This window comes from Mizuhopecten yessoensis, unplaced genomic scaffold (genome assembly GCF_002113885.1).
Source record: "Mizuhopecten yessoensis strain PY_sf001 unplaced genomic scaffold, ASM211388v2 scaffold9847, whole genome shotgun sequence".
In the NCBI taxonomy this organism is placed as follows: Eukaryota; Metazoa; Mollusca; class Bivalvia; order Pectinida; family Pectinidae; genus Mizuhopecten; species Mizuhopecten yessoensis.
In genome coordinates this window covers 1,459,216-1,486,414 of record NW_018408252.1, presented here as the reverse complement: position 1 = coordinate 1,486,414, position 27,199 = coordinate 1,459,216, and the positions used below count along the sequence as shown (strand labels likewise).

Below are 27,199 nucleotides of genomic sequence, written 5' to 3'. Positions count from 1 at the left end.
CCTTGGTGTGATTCTACTGTCGCTAGCCTTGGTGTGATTCTACTGTCGCTAGACCTGGTGTGATTCTACTCGAAACACACAACCATGATTGCATATGCATTGTAAAAGTAGACTAACTTAGAGGCCTCTGCAAAATTGGGGGTTAGTTCCGTGTCTCCTTCGAAGGGAACATGGAAGAGACAAAAATTGATCTGCTGCCCCAATTGCAGCCCCCGAATATTTTCCCTGTATTTCATATCCACTTTATTTCTGTTTGTTCTCCTTCCCGCTGTGTCCCCTGACGTCCTTCCTCGTATGTGAGCAACAAATATGAATATTAATGAGTAACATTGAACGGAAGACAGGAAATGATGCTATATGTGTATAGAAACCCTTATTTAACTACAGTTCTCAGTCAAAATTCACAGTTAGTCTTTTGCCTCACACTGTGCTGTACGTATACCTGTCGCATTTGGAAAATGGTTCGTTTTTTATTTGTTCTCGTGCTGTCCTTCGCCTGTAGTAGAGTGTCTGACGGGCAGCCTCTTGGTAACCACCGGATCTCTCTAGAGGCAGCTCAAATGGAACAACGGATACTAGCCAGCATCAGGTAATACAAAGTCGTTTCGTGCCATAAATAATAACTGGAATTTTGATAAAACCGTTCAGTCACTAAAACCGATCAATTCATATGAAATATTCACGTTATATAAGTGTGAATATTTCCTATTAAATAACCGATTTCATAGACAATTTTTAGTCTCCATTTATTGTTCTGTTGACTAATTAACAGTTTTCGACAAAACATGAAACAGGGCATAACAACGGAATATTACTAATTATTATTGAGTGACATGCATTATTTTTCATTATTTATCTGCAGTTACACACAACAGCAGTAGTCGGTGATGACTAATTTATTGTGTAGAAATAGCATTTAAATTAAACTCGTAATAGATCCGCATCAGTCCTGTAGAACAACGTTGTTACTAGTTTGGTATTATAGTTTTGTGCGTAAATTAAAACAATATTGGTTTTGTAAGCAAATCGAGTGCAGATATGATATGATATTTCAATCAATCAATCATAAATCAATATTGCTATTGAGATGAACTTTAATTATTTTCTGTCTTTGAATTAATGTCAATTTCTAAAATTCGATATAGCTTCTAAGCCTTATTGATACAATGAAGTATCCTTTTTTTAAATGAAATAATTTTGATATAGTATTTTACCAAATCCATATTGCGTTGTTTTTGCCTATACTTTTAATCCCACATACTCGATGATACACAAGAAGTAGATATTTCGTACGTACTAATATAGGAGACGTATGTATTTTTTTTCATTCTTTTTTTCTTTGTTTCTTGAGGAGTAAAATAAAAAAAAATGAAAACATAAACTTTTTCGGATTTTGTAGTATTTTATTTCTCGACATAATAAAGATGTTCATGACATTACAGAATCAAACTAGATTTCTGTTACAATTATTTTGATTAAAATTCTAAGAGGTCAATTTCATTATTTTTTTTTTTTTAAGTGCTGGTGTATCAATATACCATATGTCTAGAATATAATGGATATTCTGAAAATCCTTTGTGTGATGTGAAGGTCGATGTCCCGCTGTTTCAAAAGTAGTTTAGAAAAACAGTTTCGATATCCAGCTTTTGGGCCGCTAGCACCACCGATGGGTCCTATAGAAGGACAAAACAGCTGTATTGTGCCGTGTAATTCATGTTTGGCATATTCCGAGATACAAAGTGGTGAACACAACATGTGGATTTCTTAAACCCCAGAGGTTTGGCCACAGTTATCTCATCTGAGCAGTTCCACGGTGTATGCTATACTCACTTTACAAATTATTTACTTTAAAATTAACCAACACTCCTCTAAAAAATATAAATTCGCCAATTACAATTTGTCTGACCACTACTGGTTTACTGTTAAACCAGTACATGTAGTTTAGACAATTTGGAACTTTATGGCCCCTAACATCACAGATCAGTCTTAGAAGGACGAAACAGCTTTATGATGCTGTGTAATTCATTTTTGGCATGTTATATCTATTAGGAGATTTTAAAGGTGTAATAGCTTATGGTTGTGTAACTTTTAAACGTTTAATCTTTTATAATTATGCTCATTAATGTGCCCGATTGTACTTTGATCTGATTTTGACCTTCATGATAGAAGTCGTCGATATAGCAAAATATACTTACCCTTGTGGAACACTTGGTCTTATTCTCTGTGTACCTACAGTTTCAATGTAAATCTTTACTTTGTTCATATATTGTCCTATTCTTTATCGATTTTGAGTTCGCATAACGGTTTTATTGTCCGTATTCGGTATTTTGTTGGCTTTTTAAATAACACGCATCCACTACAAAAACTTCATAAACTAGACTGTTATCATCAGGTCGGTAAAACAATCGATAACTGACAAAGTATTTAATTTAAATTTTAGATCCATACTGCCGCAACTCATTAATAGCGACACGTGCGGGAGTGAAAAACAAATGAACTCAGAATATCTGTCAGCCTTGGAGGACAAGATCAAGCTCCTACGATTAGAGGGACAGGCTGCTCTGTCAGCCTTGGAGGACAAGATCAAGCTCCTACGATTAGAGGGACAGGCTGCTCTGTCAGCCTTGGAGGACAAGATCAAGCTCCTACGATTAGAGGGACAGGCTGCTCTGTCAGCCTTGGAGGACAAGATCAAGCTCCTACGATTAGAGGGACAGGCTGCTCTGTCAGCCTTGGAGGACAAGATCAAGCTCCTACGATTAGAGGGACAGGCTGCTCTGTCAGCCTTGGAGGACAAGATCAAGCTCCTACGATTAGAGGGACAGGCTGCTCTGTCAGCCTTGGAGGACAAGATCAAGCTCCTACGATTAGAGGGACAGGCTGCTCTGTCAGCCTTGGAGGACAAGATCAAGCTCCTACGATTAGAGGGACAGGCTGCTCTGTCAGCCTTGGAGGACAAGATCAAGCTCCTACGATTAGAGGGACAGGCTGCTCTGTCAGCCTTGGAGGACAAGATCAAGCTCCTACGATTAGAGGGACAGGCTGCTCTGTCAGCCTTGGAGGACAAGATCAAGCTCCTACGATTAGAGGGACAGGCTGCTCTGTCAGCCTTGGAGGACAAGATCAAGCTCCTACGATTAGAGGGACAGGCTGCTCTGTCAGCCTTGGAGGACAAGATCAAGCTCCTACGATTAGAGGGACAGGCTGCTCTGTCAGCCTTGGAGGACAAGATCAAGCTCCTACGATTAGAGGGACAGGCTGCTCTATCAGCCTTGGAGGACAAGATCAAGCTCCTACGATTAGAGGGACAGGCTGATCTGTCAGCCTTGGAGGACAAGATCAAGAATCAAACCACACAATTAGGCTCGCTTAAGGCACAGAATGATAAACAACAAATGGATATATGCAAACTTTTGTTCGGTATGTAAAATTTACTATGTAGAATCATTTGTTTGCTAATCTTTTTGGATTTCCTCTCAGTTCATACATGTAAAAACAGTAGAAAATGTCGACAGTATGAATAATTCTATACAGAATTACTAAAGACTGCCATTATACGCTTATCATTACATATGTACATATAGATGTTCACAGCATCATGTTCAGACTTGTCACAGTAACATAGCGTATCTTACAGCTCACAGTGATACATCATTCTTGTTTACTAAGTAAGATATACCACCAAGTTTAAACTAGCGAAATATATGAAATAGGGTTATATGAAAACAAACTCCCCCTCAAACAGCTATTGACTAGAATTCACTATCAAAATATATATGTATAACAAAATCTATACATTATAGCTTCATTTTCAAAATCGTTAAAGTACAATAATGTGATGACAGTACATCAAATCTAAAATGTAATTCTACACAATATCTTTACTAAGTATTCAAGATACATGTATATCATTTCGGAATCCCGTACCACTGTCAAAAACGTGAAAAAAAAAAAATTAATCAACAGCAATTTCTGGCGTAACGATTCAGTGAGACTAGACTGGGGCCCATATTCATGAAACTGTCCCCGTGCTCAAACTGAGGTTTAGTGCTAACATCACATTTTCCCATGTTGTTTAAGAACTTTGGAGGGCTGGATGCAGAAAACTACTTCAATATTTTAATTTGACTTTTTTGGCAGTGTCACATGATGTGAGATATAATAAGTTGAGTCTGAGCAAGGGACCATGCGTAAGCATGAGAAAGGATTTATGAATACGGGCTGGGGTCTCGAACCACGGACCACAGATTAATAAACTGTAGCTCTTACCGACTGAGCTACCTGGTCAACAGAAGTGTTATGGTCCAGCTGTGCTACAGCCTTCCGAAACGAAATAAAAGGGAGATTACAAAAGATACCAGAATGGATTCTTAAATAGACATTTGCCATTCATAATTAAATTACACTTGTAAAATAACACCATCCTAATATCAAACTATGTTTCTTAAACTTCAAATCCTTTCCTCACGTAAAAGTTCACTGGTTTGGGTTATGTATGTACAGATATCCTGGTCACCTGCCCGACCACGTTGGTTTTCTCCAAGTATTCCGGTTTCCTTCCACATAAAAAATACCCCGCGCACTAACATCTGATCCAACAAGAGTGATTTATATAAGTTTAAATAACTTGTTTCATAACTGTTGTCATATAAATTTTATATTTATTGTTTGTATTGATAAACTGCAGGTTTTTTCAATCTCACTATCTCTGTTGTCTACAATCCAAGTTTTACATTACTACGCACAGACAAATCACTGCCCATTAAAAAAGAATTCCTTGTGAACCTTTCCACCTCTTCATTACTTTAAGCATACACCATTGCCTCCATTCTCGAATTACAAGGATTTTGATCTCGATTCACGCATCTTCTCTGCACCCCGGGAACATACTGTGACATAGTTGAAGAAACACGGCTAGCTATTTGATTGATTTCAGGTACACAAACCTGACCAATCGCTAGACTGACAAACGTTCTTACAAGATTACAAAGGAGCTACATCAAACTTCAAAGTCTGTCGATTTTACCGTCACGCTCCGCGTGATTCTTCGATCCTCGTTGCAGAGAGCATGTTTGTATGTAGAGCGGAATTCGAAGCCAACTTTTCAACTTGTATCAACAGACACCCGATGGTGTATGTAAACTTAAACCCATAACACTCCTGTTGCTAAGTGATGCACAGCGTTCATACATGCATAATATATTGTACATAAAAACCATAGCAACACAACTGATGGAGGAATGCAAGCTTTTTTTACTAGTTCCCTGCCCGACCTTCCGCAATCTCCAACACCGAATAGCCTAGCCCAGAAACAACCGCAGCTCTGACCATTGCATCGTCGCAGCTTCCTTAAGAAGGTAGTTTTCATGTTGCAGTGGTCAACTTTAGTCTCGTTCAACCAGACTCTTGTTGTCTCACAAGCTACGCCGTGATCAAGCATCTGGTTGAACAAGAATATGGTCAACTTACATTCGACAAGATTGCATCTAGCTATTTGATTGGTTTCTAGTAAAAGCTCCCACTCATTTGGTTGATACCTGTCCTTTGAAGAATACAGATGAGCTATAACTGCATTTGAAGTCTGTCTATTGTACTGGTATGCTGCTTGGCGATTCTTTTAATGTAAACTAAAGATCAAACTATTAAATTTGTATTATTTTTCAAGATGGCGCATACAGAGCATTCGATTCCGTCAAGACATATGTCAGGGGTGCAGAGAACAACAGAAAGCGCGATTCATTGGATTTCGAGGAAGTGTTTAGCGTTTTACATTCCCTGTCAATAAAATCGACCTTTTATAAAGTACCTACTTGTTTTCTGTCATATTGATGTTAATGAAGTTATAAATAAATGTATAATCCTTTTTTAACGAACCAGAGAGTGGTCTTGTTTCCGGCTTTCCTCGTTTTCAAATGACACGGCAATGTTTTGTTTTTTTTTTATCAAAAGTGAAGGGCGTAAACCACCTTAATACATGTGTGTATTTCTTCTAATTTGATGTTAAAATTATTTTGTCAGCAACATGCTATTATATTGGCACACGCACAACTGTTTTGATATAAAATAAATATCGTCTTATCATTAGATATTGAAGTTGATGATATTATACAGGTATATAACGTTGTTTTTTGAATTTTTTGCTGAAAAAATACTATTTGATCAAATATAATATTTAATATATAGTTTAAGGTAAAACGAAAATATATTAACGTGAGCCCAGACTAATTACTTTTACGTACACGAACACGGTGAAACTATCTTATATTGCTATAATTTACATTAATGTCGGATTATAAATGTTTGTGTCTTGCTGTAAAAATGAAATGACATTGAAACGTCGGTCTGTATACTGTGATATTGCTGTACCTATATCAACAGCATTGCGAGTACAATAAAACATCAATGCATAGACTTTTCCTATTTTCAGAAAAAGTGGATCCCAACGCGACTGTACTTGCCTTTAAGGATTGATGCTATCTGTTCGTGGAAGAACAGAGTTTGACCTGGTCCGCCGCTCAGGTAGTATACCTGCTGTTCACAAGTTTATATTTACATTTCTACCGAGTTCCTATATCAGCATTCACCATAAGAAATTGCGTTTATAGGGCTATGGACGCAATTGGATCAGCGCCCTTTTATTTATTTTTTTTCCGCTAGACTAACATGAGACAACCGTTAGAAGCAAACATTTTGGTGACGTGAAGCTATTCCAGGAAGTTCGTTTGTAATAACGACACAGACTTTTCTATATCGAAAATGTAAGGAATATGTTTGTTTATGGTCAATAATAACTAAAACTTAAGAATGTAAATAAAAGGAATGAACGGCATTTTTCAATGTTCATGTCAGTTTGAACGCAAACCGGTTACATACATATTATCGTGAAGCCCGAATATGATCTAAAGAAAGTGTTGTTAAAGCGACTTTCGTGGTAAGACTGATTCACAAACTCATATATTATTAAAAAAACCCGATGAAAACATATCGTCCGTTTTCAGAAAGTACAAACTAATGCTCTCAGACTTGGCCTATAGTTACAACTAATATCCTGTATAGCCTTCAATACTGCATTGTTATTTCACTTTGTTAGTTCTGATTTTATTTTTGACATTTTGCTATGCATATTGCTGTTTCCAAAAAGTGCTAGAGTAGCTTAACTTAAAATTTTGATTTCCCTAAATGTATATTGTCCCTTTCTTTAAAAAATATTTCCAAATACTCAAATTTCGAAGCTACGCTGCTTCATAATTGTATACCGCCGATGCTGAGTATTTCCTACATGTTATCAAGCTGACGCCCNNNNCGCCCCCCTTATGCTTACGTAAGCATTCCGTTTGAACATATTTATTCAAGAATCCTGCACAATTTTATGTCAGTTTGTTCAGGCCTGTGTGGATTTGACGAGATTTAAAACATCTCAGAATTCTTGCTTATACAGAAGGATGTAATATTCGATTAAGGTACCATCATAGGTTGGTGTCAGTTTTCACTAAATCATGATGGCCGCCAAAATTCGAATACATTTAAATTATAAACTGACATTTAATTTAACTCAGCTATTCAGGCAAACACTGATTTTGTTAACCATGATCATTTCTATTTTATTTGTTATACATTTTAATGGAATCATCAGGAGAGATGTCAGTTGGTGGGAGCGAACCTTGTATCCGTGATGAGCCAGGATATGCAAGACTTCATCGCCAGTGTTACAGGTTAGGATTGCATGACTCATTTCACCTCGTGGGGGTAGGGACACAATTAACACAACAGGACAACACGGCCTGGCGGGGCACATGTCGTCACTTTGTCTGTCAAATCTCGTCAAAGTTTCCTGTTTCTTTTGGACGGCAAGGATATTGTCAAACCGATACATGACAATATCCTTGCCGTCCCAAAAGAAACAGGAAACTTTTTTTATCTCCTGAAAAGGCGCGGTTCATTTCTTTATCCCCCGGAAGGGCACGTGGAATTCATAGGCAGATGTTTATATATTTCTAACTTGTGAATAACATTCTAGCTTTCGGGATTAATATGGTTAGTTTCAGTATATATCGTAAGTTCTGCTCTCATCGACTAATTTTTAAATGAAATTGAATGTTATTCTCGTGTTTTTTTACTGTATAACATGTAGTTGATATTTATTTCGTTTCTGGTGTTACCCGAAAACAGATGACAACGATAAGAAATTTTCATTTTTTCCAGTTGTATTGGAGCCAGTTATAGTATACGTGATTTAAGTTCTGGATTCCGAAACAGACTGCCGAATAAATTGAAACATAACTTAACATTCCAGAAATCGAACGACACAAATTAACAAGTTACTTGCCACCATTAGCTCAAAACTTAGTGGCAGTGTTACCACGTGATCCTGCAGATTTTTCAAAGAGGCGGGGGGAAACGTTGAACTTTTGTGCAATTAACCCTATTGTTCATTATTCTGGAGAAAATGATACATACATAAGGAGAGCTCTAATGATCTAACTTTCTTAGTTCAAAACATTTCCGTTAAGTGTGTTATTTTCTGGTATAATATAAACACAAACCTCTTAATATAAAAACCGTAAATATATTTTTTATCATATACTAGTGTCAATATAGTTGGACGACAGTTAAAAATCATATGACTATTGTATGAACATCTTTATAACATCACATGACTATGATTATGTTTAAGTAACGCATTAGTGAACTTGGTCATGTTCAGTATAATTTTAATATTTTCAGGATATTGGTGGATAGGCGGCAAAAGGAGAACGACGGATAACAAGCTCGCTTGGATCGGGAATGGCCTTCTGCTCGATGACACCTATACCTATTGGTACCCAGGAGAGCCTGATAGTAGCGGCGATTGTGTCTTTACTACTGTCCGAGGATGGTATGACTTTGACTGTTCATATAGCGGTACATACTTATGCGAACTTTGATTTATGACTGTGGATATATAGTGCCTAACACTTGCACATATACATTGAAACCTGTCTATACAAACTACCTGTCTATATAAACTACCTGTCTATATAAACTACCTGTCTATACAAACTACCTGTCTATATAAACTACCAGTTTTCCGATCAACATTTATTCTAGATATATTCTTTAATGGAATCCCCTACCCTTTTACAATTGTTTGATAAAAACATATTTTATAATCTTTTAACATTATCACTTTTGTATTGACAAGTCAATGCAGCATTCACATCCTGGCTAAGAAAAGCAATCATGTACAATTTTAAACCTGCAATAAAACATCTCAAAAAACAAAATTTTTCACTTTTGTTTTGTTTTTGTTGCCTTATCGTCGAAGCCTTTAATAAAACAAATATGGCTTTTTGTGATGGAAAATATTATGTGATATGAATGTTAAACAAGAGGCCCAAAGGGCCTGTATCGCTCACCTGGAAATGTTAGCAAAACTGAAGTTTAAATAGCCATTTATTGCTGGAAGTGTAAATGTATTACATGGTTAGCCAGGGGTTATATTTAAATGCAATCGGACAAAATCCTGTCATCCCTACAGGAAAAAGAGGATTAGAAGAACTTGCTATGTTTCCCCTATCGGGCCCCGGCCCTCTGCCCCAAGGAGGATTAAACCCACCGGTACAAAATTAGCTCCCCTTCACCCAAGGATGCTTTAGACCAAACATGGACATACTCCTTTCATTCCTACAGAAGGAGAAGGATTTTCAATATATTTTTCTATTTTCCCTATTTGGCCCCGCCACTCTGCACCCTAGGGGGTTCAGACCCACCATTTATACAAAATTGATTTCCCTTCCCCATAGGATGCTACTGTTCAAATTAGATCAAAATACCTTCATCCCAACGGAAGAAAAAGGATATTAAAGCTTTTCCTCTATATCCCTTATTGGGCCCCGCCTCTGTGCCCAGCGATAATTGCAAAATTATCATTACAGCAAATATATTTAAATAACATAATATATTCATAGTAATTACATGTAAAGGTCGAAATTAACACTGGGAGAAAATTGAATTTCATGGGCGAAGTCTGCCAGTATACAGTATGTAACTGTGAAATATATATCTTATTATGAAATATACAGTACTGTAAATTTTATAATAAGATAAATATTTCACAGTTACATATACAGTACTGTAAATGTAACTGTGAAATATATATCTTATTATAAAATAAACAGTACTGTAAATGTAACTGTGAAATATTTATCTTATTATAAAATATACAGTACTGTATATGTAACTGTGAAATATATATCTTATTATAAAATATACAGTACTGTAAATGTAACTGTGAAATATATATCTGATTATAAAATATACAGTACTGTATATGTAACTGTGAAATATATATACATGTATCTTATTTTTATTTTTTGGAATAGCTTTAAGAAAATATCATTTAAACTGTACTGGCAAATATTGTTGTATTTCTATTGCAATAGCGCATCCCGATGACAAATTTAACACGACCACAAATGGTGTTGATTCGTTGATACGATGTACTGAAATCACAAACAAAACAGTATTTTTAGTACAAAGTATTATGATGATTAACTATAAAATGACCAAATTGACAAATAATATTGACATAAATAGAAAAATTATCCACAAGTTCAATTATTATTCACAATAGAGAATTATTCCAACAAAATTATAACACAGATTTCTTTCTGTGGACAAAGGGAGACAACTACGAGATAGCGTAAACAAACTACAACAGTCACACCTGGGTGCCCTCCCTTGAATAACATAAAAATTGAGGAGGATTCGTCTGCACAATTTCATCGTTAAACTTCTGGTAATAGATTAGGTACCTTTAGAATAATAAGTCCGATATATTATAACCAAAATTAACACAACAGCAATCCTACCTTTTTGGCAACACAGATTTCACTCAACGAACACGTGTTTACATATTGCGAAGTAACAATAAAAGGGGGGAAACATGATGTGGCCAACACATAACTTGTATTCACATAATATCGTTTGGAAATGTCAGTTATGTCAGAGAACTGTGACAGTACATAAACACAATTCATTCAACATATTCGTCAGCGAATACATGGGCGTGGCCATTACATAATCTGAAATTGAAACCGACCGCTAAAAACTGTCAAAGTACCCTTCACAATTGACAAAGACTGACATTACTCCAGCATTGACTTAACACAACCTGGGATTGTATTAACTCGTTAAGCTATGCAAATTCAAAGTATATTCACGTAGATCAGACAGTACAGACACGGAATTAGATTAGAATGCTATCTAAGTCCGTGGTACAGATAACATTCATTTTCTTTAGCAACAATGCCTTGGCCTCATTTTCGATATTCTGCAATTTGCGATGACGTCAGCTTGCGGGATATTTAACCTTTTTTTTCCTGAATCAGAGTTGCACCCCTTGCGTCAATTTGATTCGAATCTACAGCTTTCAATCTATTTTGTGTGGAATAGTTTTAAAAGAATATAATCTAAACCCTTTTTCTGAATCAGAGTGGCGTCTCTTGCGTCAAAGGATTTCTTTTAAAAGTGTTTTAAGGACCATTTTTTTAACTTCTTAACAAGTCTATTATGATTCGACTCTGCAATTCTTCTTTTTCCAAAATGATTAACTTTTAATCTAAAGCTTTCAATCTTTATATTGTGTAGAGATTTGATAAAGAAACAATATTATGAAAACCTTATTTTTCTCAAGCAGAGTTGCGTCCCTTGAGTCTGATGTTTCTTTAAGTGTATAGGACCAGTTATGAACTCCTTAAGGGATTGTGTCACCATTTGTCAATAGAATTTCTTCAAACTTTGTAGTTATAGTGGTTTGAAGTAAAGACATTTTTTCTGCGACGAAAAAAATATAGGTTGTCAGAATTTTAAGGATTTTAAATGGAAATTTATGTAAAATGGACAAATGTAAAAATACCAACTGAATTAATGCCGGGATTGCTTTGAAATATTTAAATATTGAGAGAAAACACTGTTCTGTCAATAATACACATACAATATTTATCAGTTTAATATTAAACATTAGAATATGCGGAAATTGTGATACTGTCTCCCTACATTGGATTTTCAACAAGTGATGTACTTCCTATTTCCGTTTATCAATACACTCCTATGACCTTAAATCTATTACCATTGGTCACCGTTATTCTAATAAGTAACATAACAGCATATGGAGAAATGAGAGCCACTTTTTCTCATGAATATTAAGAGTTTTCCCGCGCCACCATGGCAACCAACAGGAAAAAAATTGTTCCCAGGCTCATTTTAGTACGATTTTGGCGTAGTTTAAGGACAACTCTGTAGAATAAAATTAACCAACTGGTCACATTAAACGAGATTTATCAAAGATAATGGGAACGGGAGTTACATAACTTCTTAATATAAGGAAAAATATAGAATATATAGCCCGGACAGCTGTCATTCTCGCACATTCTATATTACCGATAAAGGAGCATAAACAATGTGCATGTTGTACTTGTTACGTCTACACTATATACAAATCTTATTTTATTTACATGTAAGAAGACAATTAAGATGTAAGTTGTGAAACATTAACCTACAAAATCCTCGTGGTTAACGAGAAATTGGTGTTTTAAAATCAGAAATTTGCGAAAGTTCAAGGGGCCCCCGAAGGGGTAATGTAATTCAACTGCACGATTGGTTTTAATCTAAAATTCCAACAAGTGAATATATAGCCTATAAGTTGTGATCAAACTTGTGTACAAAAATAAAAGGTGTGGTATCTTAAAATAGTTGCATAATTAGAATAAAATAAGACCAAATATGACGATTGTAATCTCATATATATTGCAGTAGTACAGTTAGTGTATACGTGATACAAAGATCACGGGCTGACGGATGTTACTTAATATACTAAGGACTATGTATATTTATATGTAACAGAATAGGGGTGCAAGACGTGAACAAGACTATCCCGGAGAGAAGAATTAAATGTATATGTCTCAGATGATCATTTCGCCGGGAGGCCGCTGGAATACCAGCTCTTTTTCAAATGTTGAATTTAAATATAGTTAGTTGGAACGACTGATAAATTTACATGTTTCATTCAACAATAAGGCAGACGGATTGACTTATCAATTAAAAAATATAACAACATCGATTAGCTTCAAGTACATGTATCATTATGCTTTAATTTTCGTCCTGAAAATCCGTTTTTGCTCCTATTTTGACGTATACAAATTATGAGGTGATCGAGCACGTACGTTCATATGTGATACCAACTTAGAATAAAAGATTGTCTATACATTTATTTAACAACGTTGTCTGAAACAGGGACAAACTTTATGTCACGGCATGTTCTGGAAGAAATAACTAAAAAGAAATATTAAATAATTTACATATAACATGTCAGATCGGTGAGAAGTTATTTTTTTCGAATCATGTGGCCATTCGTGTACAATAGCATTCTTGTAATTCTACCCACAGTAATATATATCAAATTCAGTTTATCTGAAAGGATTGAATAAGTAAATATTTTAAATGAATCCTTCTGGTGCCTCTTTCAAGTCGAGAGAGTGTCACAAAAACATGGATACTCCTTTCACTTTCAGAAGAATACGATGTTTTTACATAATCCCCTATGGTGCCCTTTGATTTTATGTCAAATATAAGAAAATCCACTTTTCAAATGCTCCAGGAACCTCGGATATTGCAAATATTCTTAAAAAAACTCATAAACTGTGTTTTTCTAAACCGGAAGTTACCGAGCGAATCTCGGCAACTTATCTAGGTCATGGAGACAGCATCGAAAATTTCGATCGAAAGTGCAGAAAATGGCTATTTGGTCGTTTTCCAGTATTCGATTACATAGAACATATAGGCGCCCTCGCTTCAAAAGTTAATCTACTCCAGGAACCTCGAGTTTTTAATGGAACGCGCTAATTAACTTGTAACCCATATTTAGACGGTGTGTAGGGAAATTTGACATCCCTGCAAATAATATCCGGATTACTATCCAGCCGATAAACTCATAAACTTAAAGCCCATAGTGTTATCCCAATGGGCCAAATGGCCGCCATTTTATCCAAGATGGCGGATTATGCAAATTAGCAAAGTTACCGTCATTTCTCCATATGAGGTCCAATCGTCAAGTTGACCTTACACGAGTTCCAACCTATATAACCTCGATCTTTGTGCTTTGGCGCAATAAGCTTTCCTGGAAGCACCAAATAAAACACAACAACTTTTGAATAATTATCAGTTTATTTTTTCCACGTTATTTTAAATATGTTTCAATATGTTCTTTGCGTGTAAAATGTTTATCTCGAAAGTACTACTGTTCGGATCAAGTGCCCCTTTAGGTACTGTCGGTACGTATTACTAATTCTGTGAAATATATATCTGTTACTGTGGAATATCACGGACTTAGATAGTAAGCTAATTCCGTGGGAATATATATATATATATATATGTTGTAACTGTGGAATATGTACGTGACTATAACATATTACATAATGTATGTAATATATATATATATATATATATATATATATATATATATGTGTGTGACTGTAAATTATCAGTAATTCGACATGACTTTACGATTTTTAAAGGGATACAAAAAATAAGTGAAAACTGTTATTTAAAAAGTTTAATACAGTTTATTGTTAGTTAATGATTACGACAATATGTTAGATTATCAGCTTGGTTGTTAGTTGTGAGATTTACCTAACGTCTCTCGTCAACGGCGAATTATTAAACCTATAGTCATAGCTGAAAAAAATCCCGTTTCCTTCCCGTAGTTACAATGTTTGGAAGTGGTACGGGGATCCTTAAAGCAACATGCAAGAATTTAGTATAATATTTAAAATAGAAGTCGCAAAAACATGTCATTTATTACTCGAAATATGAATGACAATGAACTAATGAATTGGATTTTTTTTTTATAAATGCTAAACGTCATACATGATATGATACGTCATCCTCGATATCCAAGGGATACGCTTACTGCCGCTCTCTACACCCCTGAAATCATCCTAGATATCCAGGGGTCACGCTTACTGCCGCTCTCGACACCCCTGGAATATGTCATAGCAAAATTGAAGGCACGCGGCTAGCTATTTGGATGGTGTCAGGTAAAACAAATGACCTTTTGATTACATCAAAGGATCGAACTAGTCTTCTTGTCTCATCCACAAGGTGGTGCACACTGAGCCTTCAATTTTGCTATGACATATTCCAGGTGTGCAGAGAGCGAAATTGAGTGTTACGTATATGTGTTAGTTTTTTCAATAATATTTAGCCTACATAGTTATATTTAAATCTACAATATCACTTTATTAACAAATCAATACCATTAGCAAGTGGTGCTTTAATTATCATTGTTCGAATTTGGATGCCATCAGTACGGTGACGTAACAAGGATAACTTGAATACTTAGGGGAGTTATTGGCAGGGTGTTGGTCTTTATATTGCAAATGCTAAAAATTCGTGTACTTTACATTAAGCCATCCCCATATCATTCACTTTCAATAATTTCAAGTAAAAATGAAAATAAATATCGAAATATTTTCAACTGCCCCAATAAAGAAAAATCAAAACATGATGTAATATTTGATAGGATTGCGTTAAATGTTCCACACCGTGTTCCTCACATTATGTACCATTTGTATCTGGACTAGGATGGGTTCCCAATCGACATTGTTAGAAAGGATTCTTTAAAACATGTCAACAGATGTTCATTTTACCCATAATGCATCTCTTCAGTACCGTACTTTTTGGGAGTATCGTGAATGATACAGGTAGGGTTTGGATTTGAGCAGATGACTTTTCGATAATACCGTAAAAACAAGAGGATAACGAAATTGCATCATAACTCTAATTCAAACTCTCAGTAGATAAAACTTCGGTAAAAAACGAACAAAGAAAACGATTACACGGAGACCACAGAAAAAGTACAAGAAGCATAAGTCGAAGGCCCGTACTCATATAACCGTTCGCATGCTCGTGCATGGATTCTGTGCTCAAACTAGCTTTCTTGTAACTCACTTAAATCATGACAAACGATCAAAAAGTCAAATGTCACATTGATAACAGCATTCGACTTGAAGTCTCTTTATCGTTTTTCTAAATTATTGACAAAATAAGATTTTGAAAAACGCAAATATAACGGGAACAAGAAATTCGACTGGAGCACAAAATCAATGCTTGAGCATGAGAACGGTTTTATGAATAAGGACCCAAGTGTTCCGTAAGGGTAAGCGTCTTCTGCTCGTAGGTCCGATCCAATGCCGCGTTCTCCTAGCAAGAAGTAGGGTAGTTTTCACAAAATAATAAGTATTATCAACAACATCAACTTTCATACCACAAAAAGAAATGCGAAGTTTCATATGCAGGTTTCATGACCTGCATTTAAAAGTTGTTAACAATTGATGTGAAACAGAGAGTTCAAAATTTGTCTTTAGGTAGGATATTGATGCAACGAGTAAACCGATTGAGCAATTTGTTTCTAATATTATTTTAATTATGAATTAGTCTCAACCCCGAACCCTGAAACAGGAAAACAATATACAAATAAATCAAAGGAGAACCTCATTATTCTTAAACAAACATTCACCATCATAAAAACCTGATGGGTGAAGAGATGTTTTTTTTTGTTTTTGTTTTTATTCATTTATTCATATCTCACTGCAGGCCATCCTCGATATCCAGGGGTTAGGCTCACTTTTGCTTTCTGCACCATTGGAAACTGTTATAGCAATATTGAAGGCACGAAGATGTTTAATTGGTCTCAGTTAAAAAAACACACCTGACCAATCGCTAGGCTGATACTGTCCTTTGAAGATTACAGAGGAGCGACGCCCGACTTAAAAGCGAATAAGTTTTACCGTTACGCGACCGCGAGATTCTTTTGATGTACATCAAAGGAACAAAATAGTCTTCTTGTCTCATCCACAAGGCGATGCTTACTGAGCCGTCGATTTTGCCATGACATATTCCAGGGGTGTAGATCAGAGCGAAAGTGAGCGTAACCCCTGGATATCGAGGATGACTGCAGGCAAAAACACTGTGGTGTTTCATCTATACAGTAACCACCCCTTGATTTCGTTAAGAACATAACTGTGACGAATCGGGCAAGGACACTTCTGTTGGTAACAGAAAACGTTAAACAGTCTGAGGTCAAGGGTTCGATTCCTGCTTTACTCCGTTGAATTTTGTTTTACACTCAGAACACTATTGTCAATTATATTATTCTTTTTCCATATTTGTTATCTTTTTCCCGGAAGGAATCGTTTTCCTTTTCGAAATTATTTACCAAAGCAATAACGTCATGCCGGAAAACCCCCCAGATATCATAGGTTACAGTTTTCGGCAGTGGTACTGAGGTCCTAAACTGTATTCACATACAAAGACTTCAATTTACTGACAGAAATATTGCGTTAACGACACGCGAACAAAAACGATGACATGATGAAACAGCAAACACATTGGAGTGAAAATTATGATATTCGGTGTCGTCCATGTGACGTCACGCTCACACAAGAGCTCATCTGAATAAATATTTTTTACAGATGATGGTTTGCACTGAATGTTAGATGTCACAGAACTACTCATTTGTCTTGTCACATGTGTGTCGAGGTGGGATTGTCGACCCCGTACTTTCTTACTGGTTCAGGTTCGTACATTTTCACCTTGTCACTACCATCGTTAGGACCCCAGGCATCTGTGGGCGTGGTTATTGTTCGTAATCTCTGTAAACAATAGCAAATAATAGTTAAATAATAGAAATATATATATATATTGATGACATTTGTAATTGTGTGTTCGATTTCCAATGTGTGTAATCGTCCTTAAATGACCGTAGCGGTCGATAGGACGTTTAACCCTACACAACCAACCAACCGATGTGCTTAAAATCTAATTGCAATAAAAGTAGATTTTTCAATAGTTTTAAAACGATATAGATCGCCTTCTCGTTTTCATTAGGCTTGACTGCTACAATAACTAATTTTCGTTACATAAGAAATTGTCATCAGCATGGCGTTTCTGCATGAAATACTACAAGAACGACATAAAATCGTGGAATGTGTCACCATATTTGATTCGAAAGATTTCACACATTTTACCATACATTTTTTTCTCTTCGTATTTCATTTCTATTCAAACCTGTCGGAATTTATATGAACAGAGTATGACTACACGAGTGAGACCGATACTTACTTGTCCAATGGATCCGTCTGTGGTGAGGAACTTATACACGAAATAGATTGGAATTGGACACATGACGCAGCAGGTCAGTACCCAGCCTATCGACTGCGCGTACATTGGGTAAGGCACGCCCTTGGATATCTCAATAGGCTTGTACTGTACCATCCGGTATATGAACAATGCCTGTAGTAAAAATTCAAGAACATAATAGAATAAATACTTTTTTAAAATATATCAAAAATATTTAGATAAAACTAATGTATGCCGGGAAATTTTGGCGGCCTTTCTCCTGTTCTGTAACGATTGCGAAAACAAAATAACCGTGAATATTGGTAAACAGCATACCATATATATTACTCACATGTGAAGGATGGTGAATATTGATTTTACTGGTGGAGGGCGAAATGAACACTAGGTGAATATTGATTTACTGGTGGAGGGCGAAATGAACACTAGGTGAATATTGATTTTACTTGCGGAGAGCGAAATGAACACTAGGCGAATATTGATTTTACTGGTGGAGGGCGAAATGAACACTGGGCTAATATGGACTTTACTGGTGGAGGGCGAAATGAACACTGGGCGAATATTGATTTACTGGTGGAGGGCGAAATGAACACTAGGTTAATATGGATTTTACTGGTTGAGAGCGAAATGAACACTGGGCTAACATGGATTTTACTGGTGGAGGGCGAAATGAACACTGGTCTAATATGGACTTTACTGGTGGAGGGCGAAATAAACACTAGGTGAATATTGATTTTACTAGCGGAGAGCGAAATGAACACTAGGCGAATATTGATTTTACTGGTGGAGGGCGAAATGAACACTGGGCGAATATTGATTTTACTGGGGGAGGGCGAAATGAACACTGGGTGTATATTGATTTTACTAGTGGAGGGCGAAATGTACACTGGGCGAATATTGATTTTACTAGTGGAGGGCGAAATGTACACTGGGCGAATATTGATTTACTGGGGGAGGGCGAAATGAACACTGGGTGAATATTGATTTTACTAGCGGAGGGCGAAATGAACACTGGGGTAATATGGACTTTACTGGCGGAGGGCGAAATGAACACTGGGTGAATATTGATTTTACTAGCGGAGGGCGAAATGAACACTGGGTGAATATTGATTTTACTAGTGGAGGGCGAAATGTACACTGGGCGAATATTGATTTACTGGGGGAGGGCGAAATGAACACTGGTCTAATATTGACTTTACTGGTGGAGGGCGAAATAAACACTAGGTGAATATTGATTTTACTAGTGGAGGGCGAAATGTACACTGGGCGAATATTGATTTACTGGGGGAGGGCGAAATGAACACTAGGTGAATATTGATTTTACTAGTGTAGAGCAAAATAAACACTTGGCGAATACTTATTTTACGTGTGGAGGGTGAAATGAACCCTGGCGAATATTGATTTTACTGGTGTAGAGCGAAATGAACACTTGTCGAATATTGATTTTATTGGTGGAGGGCGAAATGAACACTGGGTGAATATTGATTTTTCTAGTGGAGAGCAAAATAAACACTTGGCGAATACTTATTTTACGTGTGGAGGGTGAAATGAACACTAGCGAATATTGAATTTATCGGTTGAGGGCGAATATTAATGTCATATCTAAACATATTATATTGTAGGTAATTCATTTTTATCTTCGGATAGAAATAAAATTCAAATGAAATGTTAAATAATCGCTACCAACACAACACTAACATTCCACATGGTATATTAAAGTATGTTTTGATGAGGTAAAATATTTTTAATCATAATCAAACACACTAACGATTTTTTCAGCATTCATTATTTGAGTTTAAAGCACGAAATTTAAGCCTTAAATTCATTTTACAGTATATTCACTGATTTCGTTATGGTTTGGTTTTACTCCTATTTTAACTAACTATTTTCAGAAACTCTTATTATTTATATATATTATAATATTTCTATTTTAATCCCAAATATTATATTCTATCTATAAACGCAATCCTAAATCGACTTCTTGCCAATATGTCCTTCAGAAATCATGTAATTCCACAATTAGCACGAACATTAGCGATATAAAAAAAGGCACTACATTAATAATGGAAATAAAAAAATCAATCACATGTATATCTACAATAGTCGACACCAGCCGTTAACACGCGCATGAGAAATAACAAAAATTTACTTAAATGATGAAAGAAAAACCCGTGTATATCTACAATTAACACAATCAATAAACTAGCGCATTATATTGCAGGGGGTTTAAATAACAATGGTAACTCATACAGTAAAGCCGCGGTCACATCATAAGGTCACGCACGTACTTGACTGTAGTGGGGGATGACCGTAGTTGACTGTAGTGGGGGATGACCGTAGTTTGACTGTAGTGGGGGATGACCGTAGTTGACTGAAGTGGGGGATGACCGTACTTGACTGTAGTGAGGGATGACCGTAGTTGACTGTAGTGGGGGATGACCGTAGTTTGACTGTAGTTGGGGATGACCGTAGTTGACTGAAGTGGGAGATGACCTTAGTTGACAGTAGTAGGGGATGACCGTAGTTGACTGAAGTGGGGTTTGACCGTAGTTGACTGTAGTAGGGGACGACTGAAGGTGACAGTAGTGGGGGATGACCGTAGTTGACTGTAGTGGGGGATGACCATAGTTGACTGTAGTGGGGGATGACCGTAGTTGACTGAAGTGGGGGATGACTGTAGTTGACTTAAGTGGGGGATGACCGTTGTTGACTGAAGGTAGTGAGGATGACCGTAGTTGACTGAAGTGAGGGATGACTGTAGTTGACTGTAGTTGACTGTAGTGGGGGATGACTGTAGTTGACTGTAGTTGACTGTAGTGGGGGATGACCGTAGTTGAAGGTAGTGAGGATGACCGTAGTTGACTGAAGTGGGGAATGACTGTAGTTGACTGTAGTTGACTGTAGTGGGGGATGACCGTAGTTGACTGAAGTGGGGGATGACCGTAGTTGACTGTAGTAGGGGATGACCGTAGTTGACTGAAGTGGGGGATGACCGTAGTTTACTGAAGTGGGGATGACCGTTGTTGACTGAAGTGGGGGATGACCGTTGTTGACTGAAGTGGGGGATGACCGTAGTTGACTGAAGTGGGGGATGACTGTAGTTGAATGTAGTGGGGGATGACCGTAGTTGACTGAAGTGGGGGATGACCGTAGTTGACTGAAGTAGACCGTAGGTGACCTTAGTTAAACTTATTAAACGTATTAAACGTAGTTAGACGTAGTTATAAACGTTAAAGTAGGGAGTCACTCAGCACTCTAGTGCTTAACCCTTTCACCCCTACGTAACATTAGTAGACTCTTCCATACATTGATCTGGATGAGTCCATTATGGTCTACAGTGGTGAAAGGGTTAACTGTACTTAACAGAACTGTGAACGTTCTTCAAACGGAGTCCAACCCTAGTACTTGTCCCTATTTGACCATATTTCACCGTAGTGTTAACCGTAGTACGTTGTTACTACGGTCAACTACGGTAAACACTACGGTCAAGTAGGGTCAATTACGGTCAACTAGGGTCAACTACGTTCAAACTACGGTCACAGTAGGGTCTTGGCAGCCAAACTCACCGTAGAGATATTTTGAACATGTTGAACATTTGTGGGCTAACCACGGCCAAATCATGGGTTTCTTGATGTTCAAATTACGTTTATAACTATGTTGAACTTCGTCTAACTACGTCTTATACTTTTAACTAAGGTCACCTACGGTCTACTACAGTAAACTACGGTCAGTCCCCACTACGGCCAACTATGTGCGTGACCGTAAGATGTGACCACGGCTGAAGAGTCATACAGTAATAGTCATACAGTAAGAATCATACATAAATTAGTATATAAGAGATACCTCAACGGTGCTAATATAATTAACAAGCAAGCATATCCAGAATTAGCGCCGTACATATATTAGCGCATTAGCTGCACTACAAAGGAGCTAAAACTTGAATGGGATAATACGTACGTCTATAGTTAACATAAATAGGCGCACAATGACGTAGACAATACATACCCCGATGAGGATGGGGGAACAGCCAATCCAACAGAATAACCAGTACCACGTAGGGCGAGGAGGATAACCCAACATATACTCTACATTCTTCATGAATCTCTTGGCACCTTTGAAAACATAAAAATAATATTTAAGAACAATCACACAAAAAGACGTTTTACTTATTGTAGTTCTTGTATTAATGTATTGGTGAACCACTTGTATATGATATTCCGTCTTTGCGTATTGCAGAGTTATCTTCTCTTGAGAGCAGGTATTGATTGTTACGTCATTTGTTTGTGAGAGTAACGTCATCAATTTTTGAGAAAACGACGTAATTTTCTCACACGAACCAATGACGTAACAATCAATCCCTGCTCTAAAGAGAAGATAACTCTGCAATACGCAAAGACGGAATAGGCTTTCTGTGATCATTTACTGAATTCTTGCACTTAAAATTACTTACTGTTACGACTTATTGTAAACATAAACTTATGGTAAAGTATCACTTAAAATCGATGTAGCACTCAAATAAAAGTGATAGCAACCTCAAAATTTGGTAATAGATACAGTATGGCATTGTTGAAATACACTCCACTATACAGATGTTTTGACTTTCTAGGGCACATCAGTGATGCTAGAGGCCAAAACTATGAAATCCAAATAGATCTAGGACTTGTTAGTGATCTTAGAGGCCAAAAAGGTGGAAATAAAAATCTGAGCTACTGTTGAAACATAATTTGGTTTGGTTAAATTTTGTGTAACGGCCTATTAACAGCTAAGGTCATTTAATGACGTGCCTCCTGTGTGTAGTGTATGCGTGCTTGCGTGTGTGTATGCAGGAGACAGGGTATGTTGGTGTGCTTGCCTCCGTATGATAGCTCGGATCTGATGCCGACTTTATAGTGCTATTGCCTCCTTGTGATAGCTCGGATCTGATGCCGACTTTATAGTGCAATCTCACTGAAATACCATGCCGAAGGCACCCAGCACAGCATTCTGCCCGGTCACATTATACTGACAACAGGTGAACCAGTTGTTACCATTCCCGCTAAATGCTGAACGTTAAGCAGGGAATAAAAACAACCACTTTTAAGGACTTTGGTATGTCCCGGCCTTGGGACTGAACCCATTGCCTTTCTCACCTGGGCGAACGGAACGCTCAACATTAAGGCAAAAAGTGAGGTGTTGCCAAGCAAGGCGCTAGGTAATAAAAGGTAGTTAGAAGTAGAAAGAAAGATAAAGATTCCAAATATTAGACGGTTGCAGCAGATTTATTTTGGTCGCTTTTGTGTTCCCAAATAGAGAACACCAAAGCAAATCCCTAATTTTGTTCAAACAGCAGTTGTATTTTTTTTCTCCCGATCCCCCACATGCATGAATGTTGAAACAGAAGGGGAAGTGCATAAATATGTATTCACATCTGTGCGAAGCTTGCTACCATAAACGGTACTGAAACGTCGGAGAAATAGCTTAACTACTTACCATATACCCACATGACCGCGACACACTCACAGGCTGCCACAAATAGTACTGAGAAGTCGGCCCCGTAGTGATCCATTAACCCAACTATGTAGTCTCCGGCCTAGTAGGATTAAGGTATATTGATATATTTCGGCATTTTACATGGAACCTCCTCTCCTCCATCAATAATTCTAACTTTTCTTGCATTTGTTTCACATGTAGCATTTCTTTTAAATATATAATACAAATGACCAACTGAATTGTATATGTTCAATTCAAAATACAAGATACAAGATGCAAGCAGATATATTTAATGTCGAATATGTTAAAATTAGTTACATTGGCTCTGTAGAGCTATTTTTACGACAAACATGAATAAATATGAATAAAATACCTAAAAAAATACAAACAAAATATCACAGCTTGCATATCAAATAAAAACGGCTTAAAGACTTAACAATTCTAGTCAGAGTAATACTATGAAAGGCTAAACTTATTAATTGGTTTACAATTATTGTCTCAGGTGCATTGTTAAATAAACCCGAGCGAACATTCAAATAATAATGAAGTCAACATCAATCAGTGATAAAGGATGTGATAGTAAGGTCTAATGTTTTGCGTTTTTGTAATATAAATAATCTTACAGGAGTGACGCAGGGTAATGCGCAGAAGTACAGGGCGATTCCTAGTCCAACACACATCTGGCTTTTGTACTTCCTGAGGTGCGGGAACTCGTCTTGGATACAGGTCAAAACAGTTTCCAAAAGAGCGAACTGTAACATACAATGTAATCGTCAATATTCAACCACTTCTGTTGTTAGTGAACGATATTTGTCATTAACTTTTTTGTAGTTGTGCATTCATTTTAACAATGATAAAATATTCTTTGCTAGCATATATAACCATATCAACAATCTGTGGACGAGTAATTGAGCCGTTACCTTCAAACAACCCTTTATACTTTAATATCACGAGATCATTGTTATTTTGTCGCAGAGTAATTAAAACATAAAACATAGCCTTCAAGTAATAATGATAATAATTCGAGGTGCTTATATACTGCTTTATCACAACCTAGTTCGTAGGTGGTCTGAAAGCGGTTAACAAACTAGTATCCATGGTTATATGGCCTTTGCAACCAGCCAATTTCTTTCTCAACTCCCTGGAGAGCATACAGCCGGTGCTGCCATTTCGGCGATCACAGTTAGCATTCAACAATTCTAGCATTGCCCAACCACGTACTCAATTACAGCTGAGTGAACTGGAACAAGTCGAGTAAAGTATCTTGTTCAAATATACAACACAGTGCCGAGACGTGACTCTAACCCGCAACCCTTCGGTCACGAGCCAAGCGTCCTATAACCAGACTACCGTGCCTCCTGTACAAACGTTTAGTGTATCTTCTACGTTGAACAATGGAAAAAATGCAAGACAAACGCCATGTGTGTTCCTCCTTACCTCACTGTCCAGTCCTAGGGTGAACAGCATAAAGAAGAAGAGGACTGACCACAGTTGGGACGGTGGCAGGTTGGACAACGCCTCAGGATATGCGACAAATGCAAGACCGTAACCTATGGGTAAACAAACAATCAGTTAGCAGTTAATTTTATTATAATACTTGGTACGATCTAAAAGGAAGGCACCAGCTTTTGCTATAAGTGTGTAGTGAGTATTTCAAAACACAGAAGACTTCCTCTTTCATCACGAATAATTATTACTATAGACGTACACATTTTAGCAGTATTCCAAATTAAGCGCCTTTCGCGCTTTAAATATAACGGTAAAAAATGATTGTGCTACATGTATCTAAAATTTTCTGAATACAGTTTCCTATTGCATATATTGTGAGCCAGTCGTTCCATTCGCTAGTCTGTTAAAATTCCATAATACGTCGAAATTTGAGTCTACTAAAATAGATACTTTTAGAGTAAGTATGTAAGTGCAGGGCGTTTTTAGCAGAATACGCTCTTGTTTGTATATGTTTTTATCCAAGTGATACTTCAAAAATTAAATACTGCAACTCACTGAAATTTTGGGTATATTTATTTGTGCGGTGATTGTTATTCCAACATCTGTATTGGCGAGTGTTCGGTTTTGTTTTTGTTATATTTGACTTAACATCCTTTTTAACAGCTAAGGTAATTTAAGGACGTGCCTCCGTGTGTGTTGCGTATGCGTGCTTGCGTTTATGTGTGCAAGAGGCAGACTATATTGGTGTATTTGCCTTCTTGTGATAGTGCGGATCTGATGGCGAGTGTTCCATTTCAATAAAAGAAAGAATAACGTGCGTCTGAACAGACAGTCGGGGTACGTATACGTTCGCTATCATTCCCCCTCGCGGATGAAAATCATTGCAGAATTGTATTAATCTACAGCATGCCATTTACTTTGAAATACATACACTAACATTATGGAGTCATTTAATTGGACATTATTTATTCTACATTGACGTATTGTAGAGTTATCTGCTCTTGATAGCAGGCATTGCTTGTTACGTCATTAGTTTGTGTGTAAAAATTACGTCGTTTTCTCAATAAATGATGCAGTTACTCTCACAAACAAATGACGTAATATTCAATACCTGCTATCAAGAGCAGATAACTCTACAATACGAAATATTCCTACCTGATTTTGCCACATCCTCCACACCCACTCCGATTTCCTTGGCCATTCCTCCAAATGTAGTGAAGATAACGAACCCGGCGATGATACTCGTTACAATATCCATCACAGCTATCAACATGGCGTCGCTGAAGAGACAAGGGAGACAACCATTCATAATAAACAACATACTGTTGCATTTGCAGTATATATGACTCTACGAGAACAAATGTACTATCGTTAAAGGTAACCAAATTGTGTAATGCCAGGAAAATACTTCAGTGATGCTGACCTACTTGTGTAACGCTATCAAAAAGAACGCTAGTGATGCTGACCTACTTGTGTAATGCTATCAAAGGGCACTCTAGTGATGCTAACCTAATTGTGTAATGCTATCAAAAAGAACGCTAGTGATGCTAATCTAATTGTGTAATGCTATCAAAAAGAACGCTAGTGATGATAACCTAATTGTGTAATGCTATCAAAAAGCACGCTAGTGATGCTAACCTAATTGTGTAATGCTATCAAAAAGAACGCTAGTGATGATAACCTAATTGTGTAATGCTATCAAAAAGAACGCTAGTGATGCTAACCTTATTGTGTAATGCTATCAAAAAGCATTCTAGTGAGGCCCACTATTTGTGTAATGCTATCAAAAAGAACGCTAGTGATGCTAACTTAATTGTGTAATGCTATCAAAAAGAACGCTAGTGATGATAACCTAATTGTGTAATGCTATCAAAAAGCATGCTAGTGATGCTGACCTAATTGTGTAATGCTATCAATAAGCACGCTAGTGATGCTGACCTACTTGTGTAATGCTATCAAAGGGCACTCTAGTGATGCTAACCTAATTGTGTAATGCTATCAAAAAGCATTCTAGTGAGGCCCACTATTTGTGTAATGCTATCAAAAAGAACGCTAGTAATGCTAACCTAATTGTGTAATGCTATCAAAAAGAACGCTAGTGATGCTG

At 36.9% G+C, this 27,199-nt stretch overlaps 2 protein-coding genes across 4 annotated transcripts in view; one reads left to right on the top strand and one right to left on the bottom strand.

Annotated features, from left to right (window-relative positions):
* The first annotated feature begins 368 nt into the window (after nucleotides 1-368).
* LOC110458912 (sarcolemmal membrane-associated protein-like) lies at nucleotides 369-9,254 on the top strand. Of its 3 annotated transcripts, XM_021510883.1 has the most exons (6): nucleotides 369-589; nucleotides 2,441-3,420; nucleotides 5,666-5,802; nucleotides 6,428-6,519; nucleotides 7,634-7,712; nucleotides 8,725-9,254. In XM_021510883.1, exons 1-4 carry the CDS (start codon nucleotides 459-461, stop codon nucleotides 6,500-6,502), a joined length of 1,323 nt encoding a protein of 440 aa, XP_021366558.1. In that variant the 5' UTR covers nucleotides 369-458; the 3' UTR covers nucleotides 6,503-6,519; nucleotides 7,634-7,712; nucleotides 8,725-9,254. The 3 variants fall into 3 exon arrangements, with proteins under 3 accessions (XP_021366558.1, XP_021366560.1, XP_021366561.1); XM_021510886.1 differs by lacking the exon at nucleotides 5,666-5,802 and having other exon boundaries at nucleotides 374-589; XM_021510885.1 differs by lacking the exons at nucleotides 7,634-7,712; nucleotides 8,725-9,254 and having other exon boundaries at nucleotides 370-589; nucleotides 5,666-6,514.
* Nucleotides 9,255-17,558: 8,304 nt separating this feature from the next.
* LOC110458922 (sodium-dependent proline transporter-like) overlaps nucleotides 17,559-27,199 on the bottom strand; it is a 33,322-nt gene continuing 23,681 nt past the window's right edge. Inside the window, exons 9-15 of the mRNA XM_021510901.1 lie at nucleotides 26,248-26,372; nucleotides 25,081-25,193; nucleotides 24,267-24,395; nucleotides 23,644-23,743; nucleotides 22,180-22,286; nucleotides 18,160-18,330; nucleotides 17,559-17,690 (exon numbers count right to left, since the gene is read on the bottom strand). Coding sequence (XP_021366576.1) covers nucleotides 17,562-17,690; nucleotides 18,160-18,330; nucleotides 22,180-22,286; nucleotides 23,644-23,743; nucleotides 24,267-24,395; nucleotides 25,081-25,193; nucleotides 26,248-26,372 — 874 coding nt within the window. The 3' untranslated portion in view covers nucleotides 17,559-17,561. The remainder of the gene's footprint in view (nucleotides 17,691-18,159; nucleotides 18,331-22,179; nucleotides 22,287-23,643; nucleotides 23,744-24,266; nucleotides 24,396-25,080; nucleotides 25,194-26,247; nucleotides 26,373-27,199) is intronic.

Coding starts and splice junctions, on each gene's coding strand:
- LOC110458912 (XM_021510883.1), top strand. CDS start 459: ATGGTTCGTTTTTTATTTGTTCTCGTGCTGTCCTTCGCCTGTAGTAGA. Junction 590..2,440: donor CGGATACTAGCCAGCATCAG/GTAATACAAAGT, acceptor TTTAAATTTTAG/ATCCATACTGCCGCAACTCA. Junction 3,421..5,665: donor TATATGCAAACTTTTGTTCG/GTATGTAAAATT, acceptor TTATTTTTCAAG/ATGGCGCATACAGAGCATTC.